General features: G+C 44.6%; 1 protein-coding gene across 3 annotated transcripts in view; it reads left to right on the top strand.

The window, feature by feature from the left end:
• The window catches only part of LOC141264848 (pituitary adenylate cyclase-activating polypeptide type I receptor-like), a 479,716-nt gene that overhangs the window by 308,842 nt on the left and 144,657 nt on the right, over positions 1 to 26,217 (top strand). For all 3 annotated transcript variants that reach the window (XM_073677215.1, XM_073677213.1, XM_073677214.1), the window contains 3 exons: positions 5,713 to 5,773; positions 6,952 to 7,021; positions 8,042 to 8,133. In XM_073677215.1, the coding sequence (XP_073533316.1) occupies positions 5,713 to 5,773; positions 6,952 to 7,021; positions 8,042 to 8,133 (223 nt within the window). The remainder of the gene's footprint in view (positions 1 to 5,712; positions 5,774 to 6,951; positions 7,022 to 8,041; positions 8,134 to 26,217) is intronic.

Here is a 26,217-nt window from a genome sequence, read left to right on the forward strand (position 1 = left end):
GTGATACCCTCTGTGAGCTGTGTATCTAATCCTATCCCGTGTGATACTGTCTGCTGAGCCGTGTATCTCATCCTCTCCTGTGTGATACCCTCTGTGAGCTGTGTATCTAATCCTCTCCTGTGTGATACCCTCTGTGAGCTGTGTATCTAATCCTCTCCTGTGTGATACCTACTGTGAACCGTGTATCTCATCCTCTCCTGTATGATACTGTCTGCTGAGCCGTGTATCTAATCCTCTCCTGTGTGATACCCTCTGTGAGCCGTGTATCTAATCCTCTCCTGTGTGATACCCTCTGTGAGCCGTGTATCTAATCCTCTCCTGTGTGATACCCTCTGTGAGCTGTGTATCTAATCCTCTCCTGTGTGATACTGTCAGCTGAGCTGTGTATCTAATCCTCTCCTGTGTGATACTGTCTGCTGAGCCGTGTATCTAATCCTCTCCTGTGTGATACCCTCTGTGAGCTGTGTATCTAATCCTCTCCTGTGTGATACTGTCAGCTGAGCCGTGTATCTAATCCTATCCCGTGTGATACTGTCTGCTGAGCCGTGTATCTCATCCTCTCCTGTGTGATACCCTCTGTGAGCCGTGTATCTAATCCTCTCCTGTGTGATACCCTATGTGAGCTGTGTATCTAATCCTCTCCTGTGTGATACCCTCTGTGAGCTGTGTATCTAATCCTCTCCTGTGTGGTACCCTCTGTGAGCTGTGTATCTAATCCTCTCCTGTGTGGTACCCTCTGTGAGCTGTGTATCTAATCCTCTCCTGTGTGGTACCCTCTGTGAGCTATGTATCTAATCCTCTCCTGTGTGATACCCGCTGTGAGCTGTGTATCTAATCCTCTCCTGTGTGATACCCTCTGTGAGCTGTGTATCTAATCCTCTCCTGTGTGATACCTACTGTGAGCTGTGTATCTAATCCTCTCCTGTGTGATACCTACTGTGAGCTGTGTATCTAATCCTCTCCTGTGTGATACCTACTGTGAGCTGTGTATCTAATCCTCTCCTGTGTGATGTCTGCTGAGCTTTGTATCTAATCCTCTCCTATGTGATACTGTCTGCTGAGCCGTGTATCTAATCCTCTCCTGTGTGATACCCTCTGTGAGCCGTGTATCTCATCCTCTCCTGTGTGATACCCTCTGTGAGCTGTGTATCTAATCCTCTCCTGTGTGATACCTACTGTGAGCTGTGTATCTAATCCTCTCCTGTGTGATACCCGCTGTGAGGTGTGTATCTAATCCTCTCCTGTGTGATACCGTCTGCTGAGCCGTGTATCTAATCCTCTCCGGTGTGATACCCTCTGTGAGCTGTGTATCTAATCCTCTCCTGTGTGGTGCCCTCTGTGAGCCGTGTATCTAATCCTCTCCTGTGTGATACCCTCTGTGAGCCGTGTATCTAATCCTCTCCTGTGTGATACCCTCTGTGAGCTGTGTATCTAATCCTCTCCTGTGTGGTGCCCTCTGTGAGCTGTGTATCTAATCCTCTCCTGTGTGATACCCACTGTGAGCTGTGTATCTAATCCTCTCCTGTGTGATACCCTCTGTGAGCTGTGTATCTAATCCTCTCCTGTGTGATACCCTCTGTGAGCTGTGTATCTAATCCTCTCCTGTGTGATACCCACTGTGAGCTGTGTATCTAATCCTCTCCTGTGTGATACCCTCTGTGAGCTGTGTATCTAATCCTCTCCTGTGTGGTACCCTCTGTGAGCTGTGTATCTAATCCTCTCCTGTGTGGTACCCTCTGTGAGCTGTGTATCTGATCCTCTCCTGTGTGGTACCCTCTGTGAGCCGTGTATCTGATCCTCTCCTGTGTGATACTGTCTGCTGAGCCATGTATCTAATCCTCTCCTGCGTGATACCCGCTGTTAGCTGTGTATCTAATCCTCTCCTGTGTGATACTGTCTGCTGAGCCGTGTATCTAATCCTCTCCTGTATGATACTGTTTGCTAAGCTGTGTATCTAATTCTTTTATGTGTGATACCCTCTGTGAGTTGTGTATCTAATCCTATCCAGTGTGATACTGTCTGCTGAGCTGTGTATCTAATCATTTTATGTGTGATACTGTCTGCTGAGCCGTGTTTCTAATCCTCTCCTGTGTGATACCCTCTGTGAGCCGTGTATCTAATCCTCTTCTGTGTGATACCCTCTGTGAGCCGTGTATCTAATCCTCTCCTGTGTGATACCCTCTGTGAGCTGTGTATCTAATCCTCTCCTGTGTGATACTGTCAGCTGAGCTGTGTATCTAATCCTCTCCTGTGTGATACTGTCTGCTGAGCCGTGTATCTAATCCTCTCCTGTGTGATACCCTCTGTGAGCTGTGTATCTAATCCTATCCCGTGTGATACTGTCTGCTGAGCCGTGTATCTCATCCTCTCCTGTGTGATACCCTCTGTGAGCTGTGTATCTAATCCTCTCCTGTGTGATACCCTCTGTGAGCTGTGTATCTAATCCTCTCCTGTGTGATACCTACTGTGAACCGTGTATCTCATCCTCTCCTGTATGATACTGTCTGCTGAGCCGTGTATCTAATCCTCTCCTGTGTGATACCCTCTGTGAGCCGTGTATCTAATCCTCTCCTGTGTGATACCCTCTGTGAGCCGTGTATCTAATCCTCTCCTGTGTGATACCCTCTGTGAGCTGTGTATCTAATCCTCTCCTGTGTGATACTGTCAGCTGAGCTGTGTATCTAATCCTCTCCTGTGTGATACTGTCTCCTGAGCCGTGTATCTAATCCTCTCCTGTGTGATACCCTCTGTGAGCTGTGTATCTAATCCTATCCCGTGTGATACTGTCTGCTGAGCCGTGTATCTCATCCTCTCCTGTGTGATACCCTCTGTGAGCCGTGTATCTAATCCTCTCCTGTGTGATACCCTCTGTGAGCTGTGTATCTAATCCTCTCCTGTGTGGTACCCTCTGTGAGCTGTGTATCTAATCCTCTCCTGTGTGGTACCCTCTGTGAGCTGTGTATCTAATCCTCTCCTGTGTGGTACCCTCTGTGAGCTATGTATCTAATCCTGTCCTGTGTGATACCCGCTGTGAGCTGTGTATCTAATCCTCTCCTGTGTGATACCCTCTGTGAGCTGTGTATCTAATCCTCTCCTGTGTGATACCTACTGTGAGCTGTGTATCTAATCCTCTCCTGTGTGATACCTACTGTGAGCTGTGTATCTAATCCTCTCCTGTGTGATGTCTGCTGAGCTTTGTATCTAATCCTCTCCTGTGTGATACTGTCTGCTGAGCCGTGTATCTAATCCTCTCCTGTGTGATACCCTCTGTGAGCCGTGTATCTAATCCTCTCCTGTGTGATACCCTCTGTGAGCCGTGTATCTCATCCTCTCCTGTGTGATACCCTCTGTGAGCTGTGTATCTAATCCTCTCCTGTGTGATACCCTCTGTGAGCTGTGTATCTAATCCTCTCCTGTGTGATACCTACTGTGAGCTGTGTATCTAATCCTCTCCTGTGTGATACCCGCTGTGAGGTGTGTATCTAATCCTCTCCTGTGTGATACTGTCTGCTGAGCCGTGTATCTAATCCTCTCCTGTGTGATACCCTCTGTGAGCCGTGTATCTAATCCTCTCCTGTGTGATACCCTCTGTGAGCCGTGTATCTAATCCTCTCCTGTGTGATACCCTCTGTGAGCCGTGTATCTAATCCTCTCCTGTGTGATACCCTCTGTGAGCTGTGTATCTAATCCTCTCCTGTGTGGTACCCTCTGTGAGCTGTGTATCTAATCCTCTCCTGTGTGATACCCACTGTGAGCTGTGTATCTAATCCTCTCCTGTGTGATACCCTCTGTGAGCTGTGTATCTAATCCTCTCCTGTGTGATACCCTCTGTGAGCTGTGTATCTAATCCTCTCCTGTGTGGTACCCTCTGTGAGCTGTGTATCTAATCCTCTCCTGTGTGGTACCCTCTGTGAGCTGTGTATCTAATCCTCTCCTGTGTGGTACCCTCTGTGAGCTGTGTATCTAATCCTCTCCTGTGTGATACCCTCTGTGAGCTGTGTATCTAATCCTCTCCTGTGTGATACCCTCTGTGAGCTGTGTATCTAATCCTCTCCTGTGTGGTACCCTCTGTGAGCTGTGTATCTAATCCTCTCCTGTGTGGTACCCTCTGTGAGCTGTGTATCTAATCCTCTCCTGTGTGGTACCCTCTGTGAGCTGTTTATCTATTCCTCTCCTGTGTGATACCCTCTGTGAGCTGTGTATCTAATCCTCTCCTGTGTGATACCCTCTGTGAGCTGTGTATCTAATCCTATCCTGTGTGATACCCTCTGTGAGCTGTGTATCTAATCCTATCCTGTGTGATACCCTCTGTGAGCTGTGTATCTAATCCTATCCAGTGTGATACGGTCTGCTGAGCTGTGTATCTAATCCTGTCCTGTGTGATACAGTCTGCTGAGCTGTGTATCTAATCCTATCCAGTGTGATACGGTCTGCTGAGCCGTGTATCTAATCCTATCCTGTGTGATACTGTCGGCTGAGCCGTGTATCTAATCCTATCCTGTGTGTTACTGTCTGTTGAGCTGTGTATCTAATCCTCTCCTGTGTGATACTGTCTGCTGAGCCGTGTATCTAATCCTATCCTGTGTGATACTGTCTGCTGAGCTGTGTATCTAACCCTCTCCTGTGTGATACTGTCTGCTGAGCTGTGTATCTAATCCTCTCCTGTGTGGTACCCTCTGTGAGCTGTGTATCTAATCCTCTCCTGTGTGATACCCACTGTGAGCTGTGTATCTAATCCTCTCCTGTGTGGTACCCTCTGTGAGCTGTGTATCTAATCCTCTCCTGTGTGGTACCCTCTGTGAGCTGTGTATCTAATCCTCTCCTGTGTGATACCCTCTGTGAGCTGTGTATCTAATCCTCTCCTGTGTGATACCCACTGTGAGCTGTGTATCTAATCCTCTCCTGTGTGGTACCCTCTGTGAGCTGTGTATCTAATCCTCTCCTGTGTGGTACCCTCTGTGAGCTGTGTATCTAATCCTCTCCTGTGTGATACCCTCTGTGAGCCGTGTATCTAATCCTCTCCTGTGTGATACCCTCTGTGAGCCGTGTATCTAATCCTCTCCTGTGTGGTACCCTCTGTGAGCTGTGTATCTAATCCTCTCCTGTGTGATACCCTCTGTGAGCTGTGTATCTAATCCTCTCCTGTGTGATACCCTCTGTGAGCTGTGTATCTAATCCTCTCCTGTGTGATACCCTCTGTGAGCCGTGTATCTAATCCTCTCCTGTGTGATACCCTCTGTGAGCTGTGTATCTAATCCTCTCCTGTGTGATACCCTCTGTGAGCCGTGTATCTAATCCTCTCCTGTGTGATACCCTCTGTGAGCTGTGTATCTAATCCTCTCCTGTGTGGTACCCTCTGTGAGCTGTGTATCTAATCCTATCCTGTGTGGTACCCTCTGTGAGCTGTGCTATGTCTGATACGACACAATGTACAGTAAGTTCTCGTCCAGCAATAATAATGAGACCTTTTTTGTAGGGATCCGATGTGCCAGTGCCAGGCGTGTCACTGCACTTGATGATGCAGGCCAAGTACATTGACACGCCCCTCGTGCACTTCCAGACTGATTTGCATACATCTTCTACACTAGATTTCTCCGGACTGGCACATCGGATCCCTACAAAAAAGGTGTCATTTTTATTGGTGGACGATCACCTACACAGCCGTACCGCTGCTTCCATATAAATGACTGACCGCTTTTCTCTCTCCTTCAGGCACTCCTCTGATATGTGTGACCATATGGGCCGTATTAAGGCTTCATTTTGACGACCAGGGGTATGTATGACACATGTGCAGCCTTATAATGCTGAATATTAGGGGGGGAAGAATTGGGGATTGGAGGCCGTGGTGGAGGTCGGGGGCCTCGCTAAGGAAGCAATGGAATAATGGAAGTGCGTTCTGAATTACTTGTATCATTTAAAGGGTCTGTCCAGCATTAGATAAGCATGGCGGCTTTCCTCCACCCATTCCTGGCTGGGACAATTTTTGTTTTTGCACTTTTATTTTTTTAAGAGCCATAACTTTTTTTTTAATTTTCCATAGACAACGCCATAGGAAGGCTTTTTTTTTTCCTGCAGTTTTTATCGGTAGCATTTTTATGTCCATACAATGTTTTTTAATTGCTTTTTATTGCATTTTTTTGGGGGGAGGTTTAATGAGTGAAAAATGTCAATTTTTATTATTTGAATTTTTTTTTTATTCATTTGATTTTATATTAGTAAAAGGCAAAGACCAAGACCAAGACCAGTACAACCCCAACCGCCATGACAGCCCATTATGGGGGTGATGGGCGCTAAACCAGATGCCCAACCGGATTGTGCCATTTAAATGTCACTGTCAAGGCCTGAAACCATTAAACAGAAGCGATCAGAGTTTGCTCCGATTGCTGCTGTTGGACGCTGGCATCACCTGTATAACACAGCCGGCACCCGCCAAGGTCACTAAGTGTGAACGCAGCCTTAAGGCCCCATCACACTTAGCGACGCTGCAACGATCCCGACAATGATACGACCTGTCAGGGATCGTTCCTGCGTCGCTATGTGGTCGCTGGTGAGATGTCAAACAGGCAGGCTCACCAACGATCAGGGGAGCAGCGACATCGTGGAAAGAATCTTTCCACGATGTCCTGCTCCTGGTTACCAGCCTGCTGAAGCAGGAGCAGGCTCGTAACCATGATAAACATTGGGTTACTAGGGGCACACGCACACCTAGTAACCCGCTGTTTATCATGGTTACCACTCTGCTACGGTGATCGGGAGGTTACCGCTCACTTTAGCAGGCTCGTAACCATGATAAACAGGCAACGACCAAAAATTAGAGCACTATATTATCTGTCCAGCTTTAGTAGCAGCTGATTGGCATTGTGCTGTCTTTGAATCTTTGATCACTTGGCAAATAATTGAAGAAAACAAATGTTTGATGTTATTGTTGTTGTTATTATTATTATTTTTTAGCTGCTGGGAGATGAATAATAATGTGGCTCTCTGGTGGGTGATTAAAGGTCCGGTCATTGGCTCCATTATGGTAAGTGAATCTTATGTAAGTGGTGGTCGATAACATCTTACCTCCATATTCTTGGATTGTTTTGTATCACTGATATCATTTGTAAACTGGATCGGGTGGATCCTTACGGTTCTTATATGGCTGTTACGTGGCTAAATCTTGTTCCACCGTCATTAAAAAAAAAAAAAGTACGACTGAAAGTGACAGACACAGCTAACCATAAAATAGCCATTAAATGGGCATTACGGAACCTCTAGTGCTGGCAGAATGCTGATGATGAGGAACTGCCCACTGAAAACAACGGATAACTAGTGACAAAGTCCCAAGTGTAACTGTTTCAAACAAATGTGTGTAAATGTAGCTGAAATCTGACTACAGCTCTTTTTTCTGCTTCTATTTTCAATAGTTGTGGCTAAAACGCAATAATTAGAAAGGGTCTGCAGATTTTGACCGCAGAGGGCTATGAGGTGGGAAAATAATATCACAAATTTTGATGCATGCATATTTTCAAAAATATTTTTTTTTTTTTTTTTTTTTCATTTTCTGCCATTCTTTGACTTTTCTTAAAAAGTCTTTCAGCCAGAAAAATTCTCCAGAAATGCGACTTTCTGGCCAGAGATGCAATAATTGTATTACAGCTTCCTAAACCTGCTCAAGAGCTGCGCTCGCTCCGTACACTGTGTTATACAGCCGGCACCTGCCCCTAACACAAGCGACCGGAGCTGGATCTGATTGCTGCTACATTTACACCTAGATTCCACAATCTCTGTGGCAGTAAAGGGGTTAATGAGTCAGCCGCATCGTACCCCGGCACTCTGTACACAGAGGCGAATGAATGCACCCACAGTTTATATTGGCAGACATGTAAGGGAAGAATTAATGATGGCAGCTCTGCAGTTCACCGCTGCGTCCACCACACGGCCCCGTCACACTGCTGACAGTTGTGGGCTCCGGTGACCTCGATCTCGTGATAATACGATTCTGACAAATGTGCAAAATCCAACGGTGTTTCCAGATTCCAATTCTCGCTTTGTCCAATAGATCAACTTTGTGCTGTTTGTGGGAATCATCATCATCCTGGTGCAGAAGCTTCAGTCCCCCGACATCGGCGGCAACGAGTCCAGCATATACCTGTAAGTGCACGGACCCCCACACTGAGGGTCTGCGGAAAACCGAAAGAGTAACAACCCGGGTGTATCATATACAGCTGTACACATAGGATATGCCCAGGTTATACCAGCTGTACATATATAATTATATACAAAAGATGCCCAGGTTATACCAGCTGTACATATATAATTATATACAGGAGATGCCCAGGTTATACCAGCTGTACATATATAATTATATACAGGAGATGCCCAGGTTATACCAGCTGTACATATATAATTATATACAAAAGATGCCCAGGCTATACCAGCTGTACATATATAATTATATACAGGAGATACCCAGGTTATACCAGCTGTACATATATAATTATATACAGGAGATGCCCAGGTTATACCAGCTGTATATATATATATAATTATATACAGGAGATGCCCAGGTTATACCAGCTGTACATATATAATTATATACAGGAGATGCCCAGGTTATACCAGCTGTACATATATAATTATATACAAAAGATGCCCAGGTTATACCAGCTGTACATATATAATTATATACAGAAGATGTCCAGGTTATACCAGCTGTACATATATAATTATATACAGAAGATACCCAGGTTACACCAGCTGTACATATATAATTACTTGCAGGAGATGCCCAGGTTATACCATCTATACATATATAATTATATACAGAAGATACCCAGGTTACACCAGCTGTACATATATAATTATATACAGAGGATGCCCAGGTTATACCAGCTATACATATATATAATTATATACAGGAGATACCCAGGTTATACCAGCTGTATATATATATAATTATATACAGAAGATACCCAGGTTATACCAGCTGTACATATATAATTATATACAGAGGATGCCCAGGTTATACCAGCTGTACATATATAATTATATACAGAAGATGCCCAGGTTATACCAGCTGTACATATATAATTATATACAGAGGATGCCCAGGTTATACCAGCTGTACATATATAATTATATACAGAGGATGCCCAGGTTATACCAGCTGTACATATATAATTATATACAGAAGATGCCCAGGTTATACCAGCTGTACATATATAATTATATACAGAGGATGCCCAGGTTATACCAGCTGTACATATATAATTATATACAGAGGATGCCCAGGTTATACCAGCTGTACATATATAATTATATACAGAAGATGCCCAGGTTATACCAGCTGTACATATATAATTATATACAGAGGATGCCCAGGTTATACCAGCTGTACATATATAATTATATACAGAAGATGCCCAGGTTATACCAGCTGTACATATATAATTATATACAGAGGATGCCCAGGTTATACCAGCTGTACATATATAATTATATACAGAGGATGCCCAGGTTATACCAGCTGTACATATATAATTATATACAGAAGATGCCCAGGTTATACCTGCTGTACATATATAATTATATACAGAAGATGCCCAGGTTATACCAGCTGTACATATATAATTATATACAGAGGATGCCCAGGTTATACCAGCTGTACATGTATAATTATATACAGGAGATGCCCAGGTTATACCAGCTGTACATATATAATTATGTACAGGAGATGCCCAGGTTATACCAGCTGTACATATATAATTATGTACAGGAGATGCCCAGGTTATACCAGCTGTACATATATAATTATATACAGGAGATGCCCAGGTTATACCTGCTGTACATATATAATTATATACAGAAGATGCCCAGGTTATACCAGCTGTACATATATAATTATATACAGGAGATGCCCAGGTTATACCTGCTGTACATATATAATTATGTACAGGAGATGCCCAGGTTATACCAGCTGTACATACAGGGTCGGACTGGGGTGCCTAGGGCCCACCAGGGGAACTGACTCTAGGGGCCCACACTACAGCCCACCAGCTGTGAAGCACTGAGCGGCAGGACTTTCTTCGGACAGCCATTCCGCACTGCCAGAGTCCCTTTAATGGTAACTTGTCACCTTGAAAAACGCTATTTATCTGCAGATATAGGGGTAATCTGCAGGTAAATAGGGTTTAAAGCCTGGTTAGACGGCTTATTAGAAAAGCGTTGGCTACACGGAGAAAATTACATTTTATTCTCCCTGCCGCCACTCGCTTCCTGTCATAGGATCGGTGCAAGGAGGGAGACTTTACAGTCACTGCGAACTACAAAGTGAGGGTGCTGCAATATTGTCCGGCACCTTGATTGTGACACTTCCATGGAGCCCAACCTCAGGCTGAGCTTCATTGAATGACTAACATGGCAGCAGCACCTGGCAACTAGTGCTGAGCGAGCGTGGTCGGATAAGGAGTGAACCCAGCATGCTCGGGTGTTATCTGAGTATCTTGTAGTGCTCTGCTACTATGCTCGAGTCCCCGGGGTAGCATGTTTTGCGGCGGTAGGCAGATGCAACACATTTAGGAATTGCCTGTTTGTTAGGTAATCACTGCATGTGTTGCTTCTGTCTACCGCCGCAAAACATGTTACCGCAGGGACTCGAGCATATTAGCAGAGCACTACAAGATACCTGGATAACACCCGAGCATGCTGGGATCACACCTTATCTGACCACACTCACTCAGCACTAGTTGCCAGGTGTTGCTGCCATGTTAGTCATTCAATGAAGCTCAGCCTGAGGTTGGGCTCCATGGAAGTGTCACAATCAAGGTGCCGGACGTTATTGCAGCACGCTCACTTTGTAGTTCGCGGTGACTGTAATGTCTCTTATCCGACCACGCTCACTCAGCACTACTGGCAACCCATCAGCAACCTGCAACTGCGTCACAGGGGGCAGAAGGGAGCAGGTGACCGCATGCACCGGCCATTGTGCTATCTAAATGCCGCTGTCAGTGATTGACAAGGGCACTTAAATACTCAAAACAGCAGCAATCAAGGCGAGCTCTGATCACTGCTGTTACAGGCAGACGCCAGCTATGTAACACAGCCGACATCTGCCTGGTATGGAGCAGGCTCAGCTCCTGAACCCGCTCCATACAAGCACATCCCAATGGTGACAGTTATGACAAGGTTAGCAAATTTCACTTGTCTGTTCCTAAATGTGGAAAGACAAATGGAATTCCCTAACACATGTGAAAGATACCTAATAGATTTAGTAAAGGTGCCTCAAGCATATGAATGTTATTACACACCACAATGCACAGTTACATACACGCATCTTACAAAAAGACATATTATTCCAGATACGCAGACGCGCACAAACACACAGACGCGCACAAACACATCAGTACATGAATACATCATCTGAACCACCATCATTTGTAATGTCAGGTCAGCCCCATATATCTTTAGATCACATAAACCTACAACTCCCAGTATGTAATTAACAATAGAGATACTGGGAGTTGTTATCAGTCATCATCAGACTGCGGACCATACAGGAACCACAGTACTGATGAGACACAGGCAGGATCACAGATGAACATTTACATCCAGGTATCTTACCTGAGACGGTTTCTCTGATTAGAGTCGTTCTCTTTCTGTTCTTCCTCTTGTCCAGTCTCAATGATGACTTTTCTTATCCACAGCTCGTCTCTGCAGACTTCCATCTTCTCCGGTCTTCTGCAGCACATCCCGACACGATGCCCTTAAAGATACAGTGTCATTATAATGCTCCTGAATAAAAATATCTACACTGAGCCCCTGAATAAACCTAACTCTTACAATGCTCTCTGCACAAAACATGACATACACTCTACCCCTCTTATGCTACCTGCTCTCCACACTGTCCTCTCCTTACCATACTGGGCCCCCTGTTCACATTGTCCTCTCACACTGTGTCCCCCCTATACTGCCCAGTCTCTATACTGTGCCCCTTCATCACTCTCCCCCTCCTCAGCATACTGTTCCCTCCTTTCTGTGCCCTCACACTGTTCCCCCCATACTGCCGCATCTCTATACCTTCCCCCACACTACCTAGTCTCTGTGCTGTGTCACCTCACACTTTTCTCCCTCCATACTGTCTCCTCACACTATTTCCCCACTCTCCATACTGTTTCCTCATACATCCCCCTTCCCCATTCTGTTTCTGCACTCATTCCTACCCCTCCTCTAGTTCACCATACTGTTTCTTCACACATCTCCCCATTCTGTCTCCTAAAATTTCTCTCCCATCTCTCTCCAAATATAATAAATCTTCGGAAGAGCACACAGACATGCAGAAGCGCGCTTACACACACGAAAACAAGAGCACACAGACACATACTAAGGGCTCTTTCACACGTCAGTACATGCGGTGACCGTTTCCACACGTACCAGAGACACTGACACACGTAGACCCATTCAAATGAATGCGTATGTGCACATGTCAATGTGTTTCCACTTTCCACAGATCATGTGGTGTCCGTGGGCAAAACACGCTGGCATGTCTGTTTTTTACTTGCTGTCCAGACCGCGAAATGTCCCGCACACTGATGACAGTTAGCACGCGGTGCTTGGGAAGAGCGCTGAGAACTGCCCTCATCATAGATCCCTGAAGGTGCTGCAATCAGCACCAGCAGGGTCAATGATGAGAGTAATAGTCTATACCCGCTGTGTCCAACTGTAAAAATAATAAAATAAAAAAATCCTTATACTAACCTCTACTAAGTGTCACCCACTGTAATCCGTGCAAGCTCTCACGCCGAGGAGAATGTCTCCTACAGCGAGTGGGCTCCGGAGCTGCGCTCAACAAGCGGTGCCCTGTGATTCAATAAACGCAGCTCTGGAGCAAGCTCGCTGCAGGAGTCATTCTCCTCGGCGTGAGCGCTCGCACGGATTACAGCAGGTGACACTTAGGAGAGGTGAGTATAAGGATTTTTTTATTTTATCATTTTTACAGTTGGACACGGACACGGTGGGAGTAGACTACTACTCTCATCATTGACCCTGCTGCTGCTGATCGCAGCATCGGCATGGATCTATGATGAGGGCAGCGCTCAGCACCCGGCTCTTGGGAACAGCGCTAACTGTATACTGATTCCCAAGCGCCAGTATGTGTCACTTGGATGACACACAGGTGGACACGGATATCTCCAGTCCCGTAAATATCAGGACATGTGAAAGAGCCCTAATATGCACACACAGATACACATACTCACAGAAATGGGGACACGTACACCAGCAGGCAAGCACACACAGAAATGCAGACACGCAGGGAAGCACACACATATGTGAAGACACCTAAACACACAGGCACATAGACACACACACGCATACACACAGGCATATACACACACACACAGGCATATACACACACACACTGTACACACACACACACAAACACTGTACACACACAGGCATACACACACACACTGTACACACACACACTGTACACACACACACTGTACACACACAGGCATATATACACACACACAGGCATATACACACTGTACACACACACAGGTATATACACACACTGTACACACAGGCATATACACACACACACTGTACACACACACACACACACTGTACACACACACACACACACACACACAAACACTGTACACACACAGGCATACACACACACACTGTACACACACACACTGTACACACACACACTGTACACACACAGGCATATACACACACTGTACACACAGGCATATACACACACTGTACACAGGCATATACACACACACTGTACACACAGGCATATACACACACTGTACACACAGGCATATACACACACACTGTACACACAGGCATATACACACACTGTACACACACACACACACATATATATATATACACACACTGTACACACAGGCATATATATACACACACTGTACACACAGGCATATACACACACACTGTACACACAGGCATATACACACACTGTACACACAGGCATATACACACACTGTACACACAGGCATATACACACACTGTACACACACACTGTACACACAGGCATATACACACACTGTACACACACACATGCAGGCAGCATATACATAAAAATCCATACAAACACACAAATATTACAGTACCTTGGCTTGTCTCCAGCCCATACAGTGTACAGACACGCTCCTAATGTGGGAGACTGCAGTGCAGGGCGCGCTGTGACGTCACTTTTAGCAGACGTGCGGCCCTGTCTGCTGAGTGTGACGCTGCAGTGCAGCCCCTGCTCTCCTGCTCCCAGGCCCCTCCCACTACTGTCCTGGGCATCGCGTCGGTGAAAGAGCGTGCGCGCGCCCTTAAAGGGCCCACGACCACTTTTTTTTAAAAATTCTCCTGTTCTCTCTGCAAGGGGCCCGGGGCCCACCGGGAAATTTCCTGTGTACATATATAATTATATACAGAGGATGCCCAGGTTATACCAGCTGTACATATATAATTATATACAGGAGATGCCCAGGTTATACCAGCTGTACATATATAATTATATACAGGAGATGCCCAGGTTATACCAGCTGTACATACTGTATATAATTATATACAGGAGATACCCAGGTTATACCAGCTGTACATATATAATTATATACAGGAGATGTCCAGGTTATACCAGCTGTACATATATAATTATATACAGAAGATGCCCAGGTTATACCAGCTGTACATATATAATTATATACAGAGGATGCCCAGGTTATACCAGCTGTACATATATAATTATATACAGAGGATGCCCAGGTTATACCAGCTGTACATATATAATTATATACAGAGGATGCCCAGGTTATACCAGCTGTACATATATAATTATATACAGAAGATGCCCAGGTTATACCAGCTGTACATATATAATTATATACAGAGGATGCCCAGGTTACACCAGCTGTACATATATAATTATATACAGAGGATGCCCAGGTTATACCAGCTATACATATATATAATTATATGCAGGAGATACCCAGGTTACACCAGCTGTACATATATAATTATATACAGAGGATGCCCAGGTTATACCAGCTATACATATATATAATTATATACAGGAGATACCCAGGTTATACCAGCTGTATATATATATAATTATATACAGAAGATACCCAGGTTATACCAGCTGTACATATATAATTATATACAGAGGATGCCCAGGTTATACCAGCTGTACATATATAATTATATACAGAAGATGCCCAGGTTATACCAGCTGTACATATATAATTATATACAGAGGATGCCCAGGTTATACCAGCTGTACATATATAATTATATACAGAGGATGCCCAGGTTATACCAGCTGTACATATATAATTATATACAGAAGATGCCCAGGTTATACCAGCTGTACATATATAATTATATACAGAGGATGCCCAGGTTATACCAGCTGTACATATATAATTATATACAGAGGATGCCCAGGTTATACCAGCTGTACATATATAATTATATACAGAAGATGCCCAGGTTATACCAGCTGTACATATATAATTATATACAGAGGATGCCCAGGTTATACCAGCTGTACATATATAATTATATACAGAAGATGCCCAGGTTATACCAGCTGTACATATATAATTATATACAGAGGATGCCCAGGTTATACCAGCTGTACATATATAATTATATACAGAGGATGCCCAGGTTATACCAGCTGTACATATATAATTATATACAGAAGATGCCCAGGTTATACCAGCTGTACATATATAATTATATACAGAAGATGCCCAGGTTATACCAGCTGTACATATATAATTATATACAGAGGATGCCCAGGTTATACCAGCTGTACATGTATAATTATATACAGGAGATGCCCAGGTTATACCAGCTGTACATATATAATTATGTACAGGAGATGCCCAGGTTATACCAGCTGTACATATATAATTATATACAGGAGATGTCCAGGTTATACCAGCTGTACATATATAATTATGTACAGGAGATGCCCAGGTTATACCAGCTGTACATACAGGGTCGGACTGGGGTGCCTAGGGCCCACCAGGGGAACTGACTCTAGGGGCCCACACTACAGCCCACCAGCTGTGAAGCACTGAGCGGCAGGACTTTCTTCGGACAGCCATTCCGCACTGCCAGAGTCCCTTTAATGGTAACTTGTCACCTTGAAAAACGCTATTTATCTGCAGATATGGGGTTAATCTGCAGGTAAATAGGGTTTAAAGCCTGGTTAGACGGCTTATTAGAAAAGCGTTGGCTACACGGAGAAAATTACATTTTATTCTCCCTGCCGCCACTCGCTTCCTGTCATAGGATCGGTGCAAGGAGGGAGACTTTACAGTCACTGCGAACTACAAAGTGAGGATGCTGCAATATTGTCCGGCACCTTGATTGTGACACTTCCATGGAGCCCAACCTCAGGCTGAGCTTCATTGAATGACTAACATGGCAGCAGCACCTGGCAACTAGTGCTGAGCGAGCGTGGTTGGATAAGGTGTGATCCCAGCATGCTCGGGTGTTATCTGAGTATCTTGTAGTGCTCTGCTACTATGCTCGAGTCCCCGGGGTAGCATGTTTTGCGGCGGTAGGCAGATGCAACACATTTAGGAATTGCCAGTTTGTTAGGTAATCACTGCATGTGTTGCTTCTGTTTACCGCCGCAAAACATGTTACCCCCGGGACTCGAGCATATTAGCAGAGCACTACAAGATACCTGGATAACACCCGAGCATGCTGGGATCACACCTTATCTGACCACACTCACTCAGCACTAGTTGCCAGGTGTTGCTGCCATGTTAGTCATTCAATGAAGCTCAGCCTGAGGTTGGGCTCCATGGAAGTGTCACAATCAAGGTGCCGGACGTTATTGCAGCACGCTCACTTTGTAGTTCGCGGTGACTGTAATGTCTCTTATCCGACCACGCTCACTCAGCACTACTGGCAACCCATCAGCAACCTGCAACTGCGTCACAGGGGGCAGAAGGGAACAGGTGACAGCATGCACCGGCCATTGTGCTATCTAAATGCCGCTGTCAGTGATTGACAAGGGCACTTAAATACTCAAAACTGCAGCAATCAAGGCGAGCTCTGATCACTGCTGTTACAGGCAGACGCCAGCTATGTAACACAGCCGACATCTGCCCGGTATGGAGCAGGCTCAGCTCCTGAACCCGCTCCATACAAGCACATCCCAATGGTGACAGTTATGACAAGGTTAGCAAATTTCACTTGTCTGTTCCTAAATGTGGAAAGACAAATGGAATTCCCTAACACATGTGAAAGATACCTAATAGATTTAGTAAAGGTGCCTCAAGCATATGAATGTTATTACACACCACAATGCACAGTTACATACACGCATCTTACAAAAAGACATATTATTCCAGATACGCAGACGCGCACAAACACACAGACGCGCACAAACACATCAGTACATGAATACATCATCTGAACCACCATCATTTGTAATGTCAGGTCAGCCCCATATATCTTTATATCACATAAACCTACAGCTCCCAGTATGTAATTAACAATAGAGATACTGGGAGTTGTTATCAGTCATCATCAGACTGCGGACCATACAGGAACCACAGTACTGATGAGACACAGGCAGGATCACAGATGAACATTTACATCCAGGTATCTTACCTGAGACGGTTTCTCTGATTAGAGTCGTTCTCTTTCTGTTCTTCCTCTTGTCCAGTCTCAATGATGACTTTTCTTATCCACAGCTCGTCTCTGCAGACTTCCATCTTCTCCGGTCTTCTGCAGCACATCCCGACACGATGCCCTTAAAGATACAGTGTCATTATAATGCTCCTGAATAAAAATATCTACACTGAGCCCCTGAATAAACCTAACTCTTACAATGCTCTCTGCACAAAACATGACATACACTCTACCCCTCTTATGCTACCTGCTCTCCACACTGTCCTCTCCTTACCATACTGGGCCCCCCTCTTCACATTGTCCTCTCACACTGTGTCCCCCCTATACTGCCCAGTCTCTATACTGTGCCCCTTCATCACTCTCCCCCTCCTCAGCATACTGTTCCCTCCTTTCTGTGCCCTCACACTGTTCCCCCCATACTGCCGCATCTCTATACCTTCCCCCACACTACCTAGTCTCTGTGCTGTGTCACCTCACACTTTTCTCCCTCCATACTGTCTCCTCACACTATTCCCCCGCTCTCCATACTGTCTTATACATCCCTTCCCCATTCTGTTCCCGCACCCATTCCCACACCTCCTCTGGTTCACCATACTGTTTCTTCACACATCTCCCCATTCTGTCTCCTAAAATTTCTCTCCCATCTCTCTCCAAATATAATAAATCTTCGGAAGAGCACACAGACATGCAGAAGCGCGCTTACACACACGAAAACAAGAGCACACAGACACATACTAAGGGCTCTTTCACACGTCAGTACATGCGGTGACCGTTTCCACACGTACCAGAGACACTGACACACGTAGACCCATTCAAATGAATGCGTATGTGCACATGTCAATGTGTTTCCACTTTCCACAGATCATGTGGTGTCCGTGGGCAAAACACGCTGGCATGTCTGTTTTTTACTTGCTGTCCAGACCGCGAAATGTCCCGCACACTGATGACAGTTAGCACGCGGTGCTTGGGAAGAGCGCTGAGAACTGCCCTCATCATAGATCCCTGAAGGTGCTGCAATCAGCACCAGCAGGGTCAATGATGAGAGTAATAGTCTATACCCGCTGTGTCCAACTGTAAAAATAATAAAATAAAAAAATCCTTATACTAACCTCTACTAAGTGTCACCCACTGTAATCCGTGCAAGCTCTCACGCCGAGGAGAATGTCTCCTGCAGCGAGTGGGCTCCGGAGCTGCGCTCAACAAGCGGTGCCCTGTGATTCAATAAACGCAGCTCTGGAGCAAGCTCGCTGCAGGAGTCATTCTCCTCGGCGTGAGCGCTCGCACGGATTACAGCAGGTGACACTTAGGAGAGGTGAGTATAAGGATTTTTTTATTTTATCATTTTTACAGTTGGACACGGACACGGTGGGAGTAGACTACTACTCTCATCATTGACCCTGCTGCTGCTGATCGCAGCATCGGCATGGATCTATGATGAGGGCAGCGCTCAGCACCCGGCTCTTAGGAACAGCGCTAACTGTATACTGATTCCCAAGCGCCAGTATGTGTCACTTGGATGACACACAGGTGGACACGGATATCTCCAGTCCCGTAAATATCAGGACATGTGAAAGAGCCCTAATATACACACGCAGATACACATACTCACAGAAATGGGGACACGTACACAAGCAGGCAAGCACACACAGAAATGCAGACACGCAGGGAAGCACACACATATGTGAAGACACCTAAACACACAGGCATATAGACACACACACGCATACACACAGGCATATACACACACACACAGGCATATACACACACACACTGTACACACACACACACAAACACTGTACACACACAGGCATACACACACACACTGTACACACACACACTGTACACACACAGGCATATATACACACACACAGGCATATACACACTGTACACACACACAGGTATATACACACACTGTACACACAGGCATATACACACACACACACACACTGTACACACACACACACACAAACACTGTACACACACAGGCATACACACACACACACTGTACACACACACACTGTACACACACACACTGTACACACACAGGCATATACACACACTGTACACAGGCATATACACACACACTGTACACACAGGCATATACACACACTGTACACACAGGCATATACACACACTGTACACACACACACACACATATACAGTTATATGAAAAAGTTTGGGCACCCCTATTAATCTTAAGCTTAATGTTTTATAAAAATTGGTGGTTTTGCAACAGCTATTTCAGTTTGATATATGTAATAACTGTTGGACACAGTAATGTTTCTGCCTTGAAATGAGGTTTATTGTACTAACAGAAAATGTGCAATCTGCATTCAAACAAAATTTGACAGGTGCATAAGTATGGGCACCCTTATCATTTTCTTGTTTTAAATACTCCTACCTACTTCTTACTGACTTACTAAAGCACTTTTTTTTTGTTTTGTAACCTCATTGAGCTTTGAATTTCATAGCCAGGTGTATGCAATCATGAGAAAAGCTACTTAAAGTGGCCACTTGCAAGTTGTTCTCATGTTTGAATCTCATCTGAAAGTGGCATCATGGGCTACTCCAAACAACTGTCAAATGATCTGAAAACAAAGATTATTCAACATAGTTGTTCAGGGGAAGGATACAAAAAGTTGTCTCAGAGATTTAACCTGTCAGTTTCCACTGTGAGGAACATAGTAAGGAAATGGAAGAACACAGGGACAGTTCTTGTTAAGGCCAGAAGTGGCAGGCCAAGAAAAACATCAGAAAGGCAGAGAAGAAGAATGGTGAGATCAGTCAAGGACAATCCTCAGACCACCTCCAGAGAGCTGCAGCATCAACTTGCTGCAGATGGTGTCACTGTGCATCGGTCAACTATACAACGCACTTTGCACAAGGAGAAGCTGTATGGGAGAGTGATGCGAAAGAAGCCATTTCTGCAAGCACGCCACAAACAGAGTCGGCTGAGGTATGCAAAAGCACATTTGGAGAAGCCAATTTCTTTTTGGAAGAAGGTCCTGTGGACTGATGAAACCAAGATTGAGTTGTTTGGTCATACAAAAAGGCGTTATGCATGGCGGCAAAAAAGCATAGCATTCCAAGAAAAACACTTGCTACCCACAGTAAAATTTGGTGGAGGTTCCATCATGCTTTGGGGCTGTGTGGCCAATGCCGGCACCGGGAATCTTGTTAAAGTTGAGGGACGCATGGATTCCACTCAGTATCAGCAGATTCTTGACAATAATGTTCAAGAATCAGTGACAAAGTTGAAGTTACGCAGGGGATGGATCTTTCAGCAAGACAATGATCCAAAACACCGCTCCAAATCTACTCAGGCATTCATGCAGAGGAACAATTACAATGTTCTGAAATGGCCATCCCAGTCCCCAGACCTGAATATCATTGAACATCTGTGGGATCATTTGAAGAGGGCTGTCCATGCTCGGCGACCATCAAACGTAACTGAACTGGAATTGTTTTGTAAAGAGGAATGGTCAAAAATGTCTTCATCCAGGATCCAGGAAATCATTAAAAGCTTCAGGAAGCGACTAGAGGCTGTTATTTTTGCAAAAGGAGGATCTACTAAATATTAATGTCACTTTTCTGGTGAGGTGCCCATACTTATGCACCTGTCAAATTTTGTTTGAATGCAGATTGCACATTTTCTGTTAGTACAATAAATCTCATTTCAAGGCAGAAACATTACTGTGTCCAACAGTTATTACATATATCAAACTGAAATAGCTGTTGCAAAAACACCAATTTTTATAAAACATTAAGCTTAAGATTAATAGGGGTGCCCAAACTTTTTCATATAACTGTATATATATATACACACACTGTACACACAGGCATATACACACACACTGTACACACAGGCATATACACACACACTGTACACACAGGCATATACACACACTGTACACACAGGCATATACACACACACTGTACACACAGGCATATACACACACACTGTACACACACACATATACACACACTGTACACACAGGCATATACACACACTGTACACACACACTGTACACACACACTGTACACACAGGCATATACACACACTGTACACACACACACACATATATATATATACACACACTGTACACACAGGCATATACACACACACTGTACACACAGGCATATACACACACACTGTACACACAGGCATATACACACACTGTACACACAGGCATATACACACACTGTACACACAGGCATATACACACACTGTACACACACACTGTACACACAGGCATATACACACACTGTACACACACACATGCAGGCAGCATATACATAAAAATCCATACAAACACACAAATATTACAGTACCTTGGCTTGTCTCCAGCCCATACAGTGTACAGACACGCTCCTAATGTGGGAGACTGCAGTGCAGGGCGCGCTGTGACGTCACTTTTAGCAGACGTGCGGCCCTGTCTGCTGAGTGTGACGCTGCAGTGCAGCCCCTGCTCTCCTGCTCCCAGGCCCCTCCCACTACTGTCCTGGGCATCGCGTCGGTGAAAGAGCGTGCGCGCGCCCTTAAAGGGCCCACGACCACTTTTTTTTAAAAATTCTCCTGTTCTCTCTGCAAGGGGCCCGGGGCCCACCGGGAAATTTCCTGTGTACATATATAATTATATACAGAGGATGCCCAGGTTATACCAGCTGTACATATATAATTATATACAGGAGATGCCCAGGTTATACCAGCTGTACATATATAATTATATACAGGAGATGCCCAGGTTATACCAGCTGTACATACTGTATATAATTATATACAGGAGATACCCAGGTTATACCAGCTGTACATATATAATTATATACAGGAGATGTCCAGGTTATACCAGCTGTACATATATAATTATATACAGAAGATGCCCAGGTTATACCAGCTGTACATATATAATTATATACAGAGGATGCCCAGGTTATACCAGCTGTACATATATAATTATATACAGAGGATGCCCAGGTTATACCAGCTGTACATATATAATTATATACAGAGGATGCCCAGGTTATACCAGCTGTACATATATAATTATATACAGAAGATGCCCAGGTTATACCAGCTGTACATATATAATTATATACAGAGGATGCCCAGGTTACACCAGCTGTACATATATAATTATATACAGAGGATGCCCAGGTTATACCAGCTATACATATATATAATTATATGCAGGAGATACCCAGGTTACACCAGCTGTACATATATAATTATATACAGAGGATGCCCAGGTTATACCAGCTATACATATATATAATTATATACAGGAGATACCCAGGTTATACCAGCTGTATATATATATAATTATATACAGAAGATACCCAGGTTATACCAGCTGTACATATATAATTATATACAGAGGATGCCCAGGTTATACCAGCTGTACATATATAATTATATACAGAAGATGCCCAGGTTATACCAGCTGTACATATATAATTATATACAGAGGATGCCCAGGTTATACCAGCTGTACATATATAATTATATACAGAGGATGCCCAGGTTATACCAGCTGTACATATATAATTATATACAGAAGATGCCCAGGTTATACCAGCTGTACATATATAATTATATACAGAGGATGCCCAGGTTATACCAGCTGTACATATATAATTATATACAGAGGATGCCCAGGTTATACCAGCTGTACATATATAATTATATACAGAAGATGCCCAGGTTATACCAGCTGTACATATATAATTATATACAGAGGATGCCCAGGTTATACCAGCTGTACATATATAATTATATACAGAAGATGCCCAGGTTATACCAGCTGTACATATATAATTATATACAGAGGATGCCCAGGTTATACCAGCTGTACATATATAATTATATACAGAGGATGCCCAGGTTATACCAGCTGTACATATATAATTATATACAGAAGATGCCCAGGTTATACCAGCTGTACATATATAATTATATACAGAAGATGCCCAGGTTATACCAGCTGTACATATATAATTATATACAGAGGATGCCCAGGTTATACCAGCTGTACATGTATAATTATATACAGGAGATGCCCAGGTTATACCAGCTGTACATATATAATTATGTACAGGAGATGCCCAGGTTATACCAGCTGTACATATATAATTATATACAGGAGATGTCCAGGTTATACCAGCTGTACATATATAATTATGTACAGGAGATGCCCAGGTTATACCAGCTGTACATACAGGGTCGGACTGGGGTGCCTAGGGCCCACCAGGGGAACTGACTCTAGGGGCCCACACTACAGCCCACCAGCTGTGAAGCACTGAGCGGCAGGACTTTCTTCGGACAGCCATTCCGCACTGCCAGAGTCCCTTTAATGGTAACTTGTCACCTTGAAAAACGCTATTTATCTGCAGATATAGGGGTAATCTGCAGGTAAATAGGGTTTAAAGCCTGGTTAGACGGCTTATTAGAAAAGCGTTGGCTACACGGAGAAAATTACATTTTATTCTCCCTGCCGCCACTCGCTTCCTGTCATAGGATCGGTGCAAGGAGGGAGACTTTACAGTCACTGCGAACTACAAAGTGAGGATGCTGCAATATTGTCCGGCACCTTGATTGTGACACTTCCATGGAGCCCAACCTCAGGCTGAGCTTCATTGAATGACTAACATGGCAGCAGCACCTGGCAACTAGTGCTGAGCGAGCGTGGTTGGATAAGGTGTGATCCCAGCATGCTCGGGTGTTATCTGAGTATCTTGTAGTGCTCTGCTACTATGCTCGAGTCCCCGGGGTAGCATGTTTTGCGGCGGTAGGCAGATGCAACACATTTAGGAATTGCCTGTTTGTTAGGTAATCACTGCATGTGTTGCTTCTGTTTACCGCCGCAAAACATGTTACCCCCGGGACTCGAGCATATTAGCAGAGCACTACAAGATACCTGGATAACACCCGAGCTTGCTGGGATCACACCTTATCCGACCACACTCACTCAGCACTAGTTGCCAGGTGTTGCTGCCATGTTAGTCATTCAATGAAGCTCAGCCTGAGGTTGGGCTCCATGGAAGTGTCACAATCAAGGTGCCGGACGTTATTGCAGCACGCTCACTTTGTAGTTCGCGGTGACTGTAATGTCTCTTATCCGACCACGCTCACTCAGCACTACTGGCAACCCATCAGCAACCTGCAACTGCGTCACAGGGGGCAGAAGGGAACAGGTGACAGCATGCACCGGCCATTGTGCTATCTAAATGCCGCTGTCAGTGATTGACAAGGGCACTTAAATACTCAAAACATCAGCAATCAAGGCGAGCTCTGATCACTGCTGTTACAGGCAGACGCCAGCTATGTAACACAGCCGACATCTGCCCGGTATGGAGCAGGCTCAGCTCCTGAACCCGCTCCATACAAGCACATCCCAATGGTGACAGTTATGACAAGGTTAGCAAATTTCACTTGTCTGTTCCTAAATGTGGAAAGACAAATGGAATTCCCTAACACATGTGAAAGATACCTAATAGATTTAGTAAAGGTGCCTCAAGCATATGAATGTTATTACACACCACAATGCACAGTTACATACACGCATCTTACAAAAAGACATATTATTCCAGATACGCAGACGCGCACAAACACACAGACGCGCACAAACACATCAGTACATGAATACATCATCTGAACCACCATCATTTGTAATGTCAGGTCAGCCCCATATATCTTTATATCACATAAACCTACAGCTCCCAGTATGTAATTAACAATAGAGATACTGGGAGTTGTTATCAGTCATCATCAGACTGCGGACCATACAGCAACCACAGTACTGATGAGACACAGGCAGGATCACAGATGAACATTTACATCCAGGTATCTTACCTGAGACGGTTTCTCTGATTAGAGTCGTTCTCTTTCTGTTCTTCCTCTTGTCCAGTCTCAATGATGACTTTTCTTATCCACAGCTCGTCTCTGCAGACTTCCATCTTCTCCGGTCTTCTGCAGCACATCCCGACACGATGCCCTTAAAGATAGCAGTGTCATTATAATGCTCCTGAATAAAAATATCTACACTGAGCCCCTGAATAAACCTAACTCTTACAATGCTCTCTGCACAAAACATGACATACACTCTACCCCTCTTATGCTACCTGCTCTCCACACTGTCCTCTCCTTACCATACTGGGCCCCCCTCTTCACATTGTCCTCTCACACTGTGTCCCCCCTATACTGCCCAGTCTCTATACTGTGCCCCTTCATCACTCTCCCCCTCCTCAGCATACTGTTCCCTCCTTTCTGTGCCCTCACACTGTTCCCCCCATACTGCCGCATCTCTATACCTTCCCCCACACTACCTAGTCTCTGTGCTGTGTCACCTCACACTTTTCTCCCTCCATACTGTCTCCTCACACTATTCCCCCGCTCTCCATACTGTCTTATACATCCCTTCCCCATTCTGTTCCCGCACCCATTCCCACACCTCCTCTGGTTCACCATACTGTTTCTTCACACATCTCCCCATTCTGTCTCCTAAAATTTCTCTCCCATCTCTCTCCAAATATAATAAATCTTCGGAAGAGCACACAGAC

This window comes from Phyllobates terribilis, unplaced genomic scaffold, assembly GCF_046119375.1.
Source record: "Phyllobates terribilis strain yellow unplaced genomic scaffold, ASM4611937v1 Scaffold_4__5_contigs__length_816908805, whole genome shotgun sequence".
Classification (NCBI taxonomy): Eukaryota; Metazoa; Chordata; class Amphibia; order Anura; family Dendrobatidae; genus Phyllobates; species Phyllobates terribilis.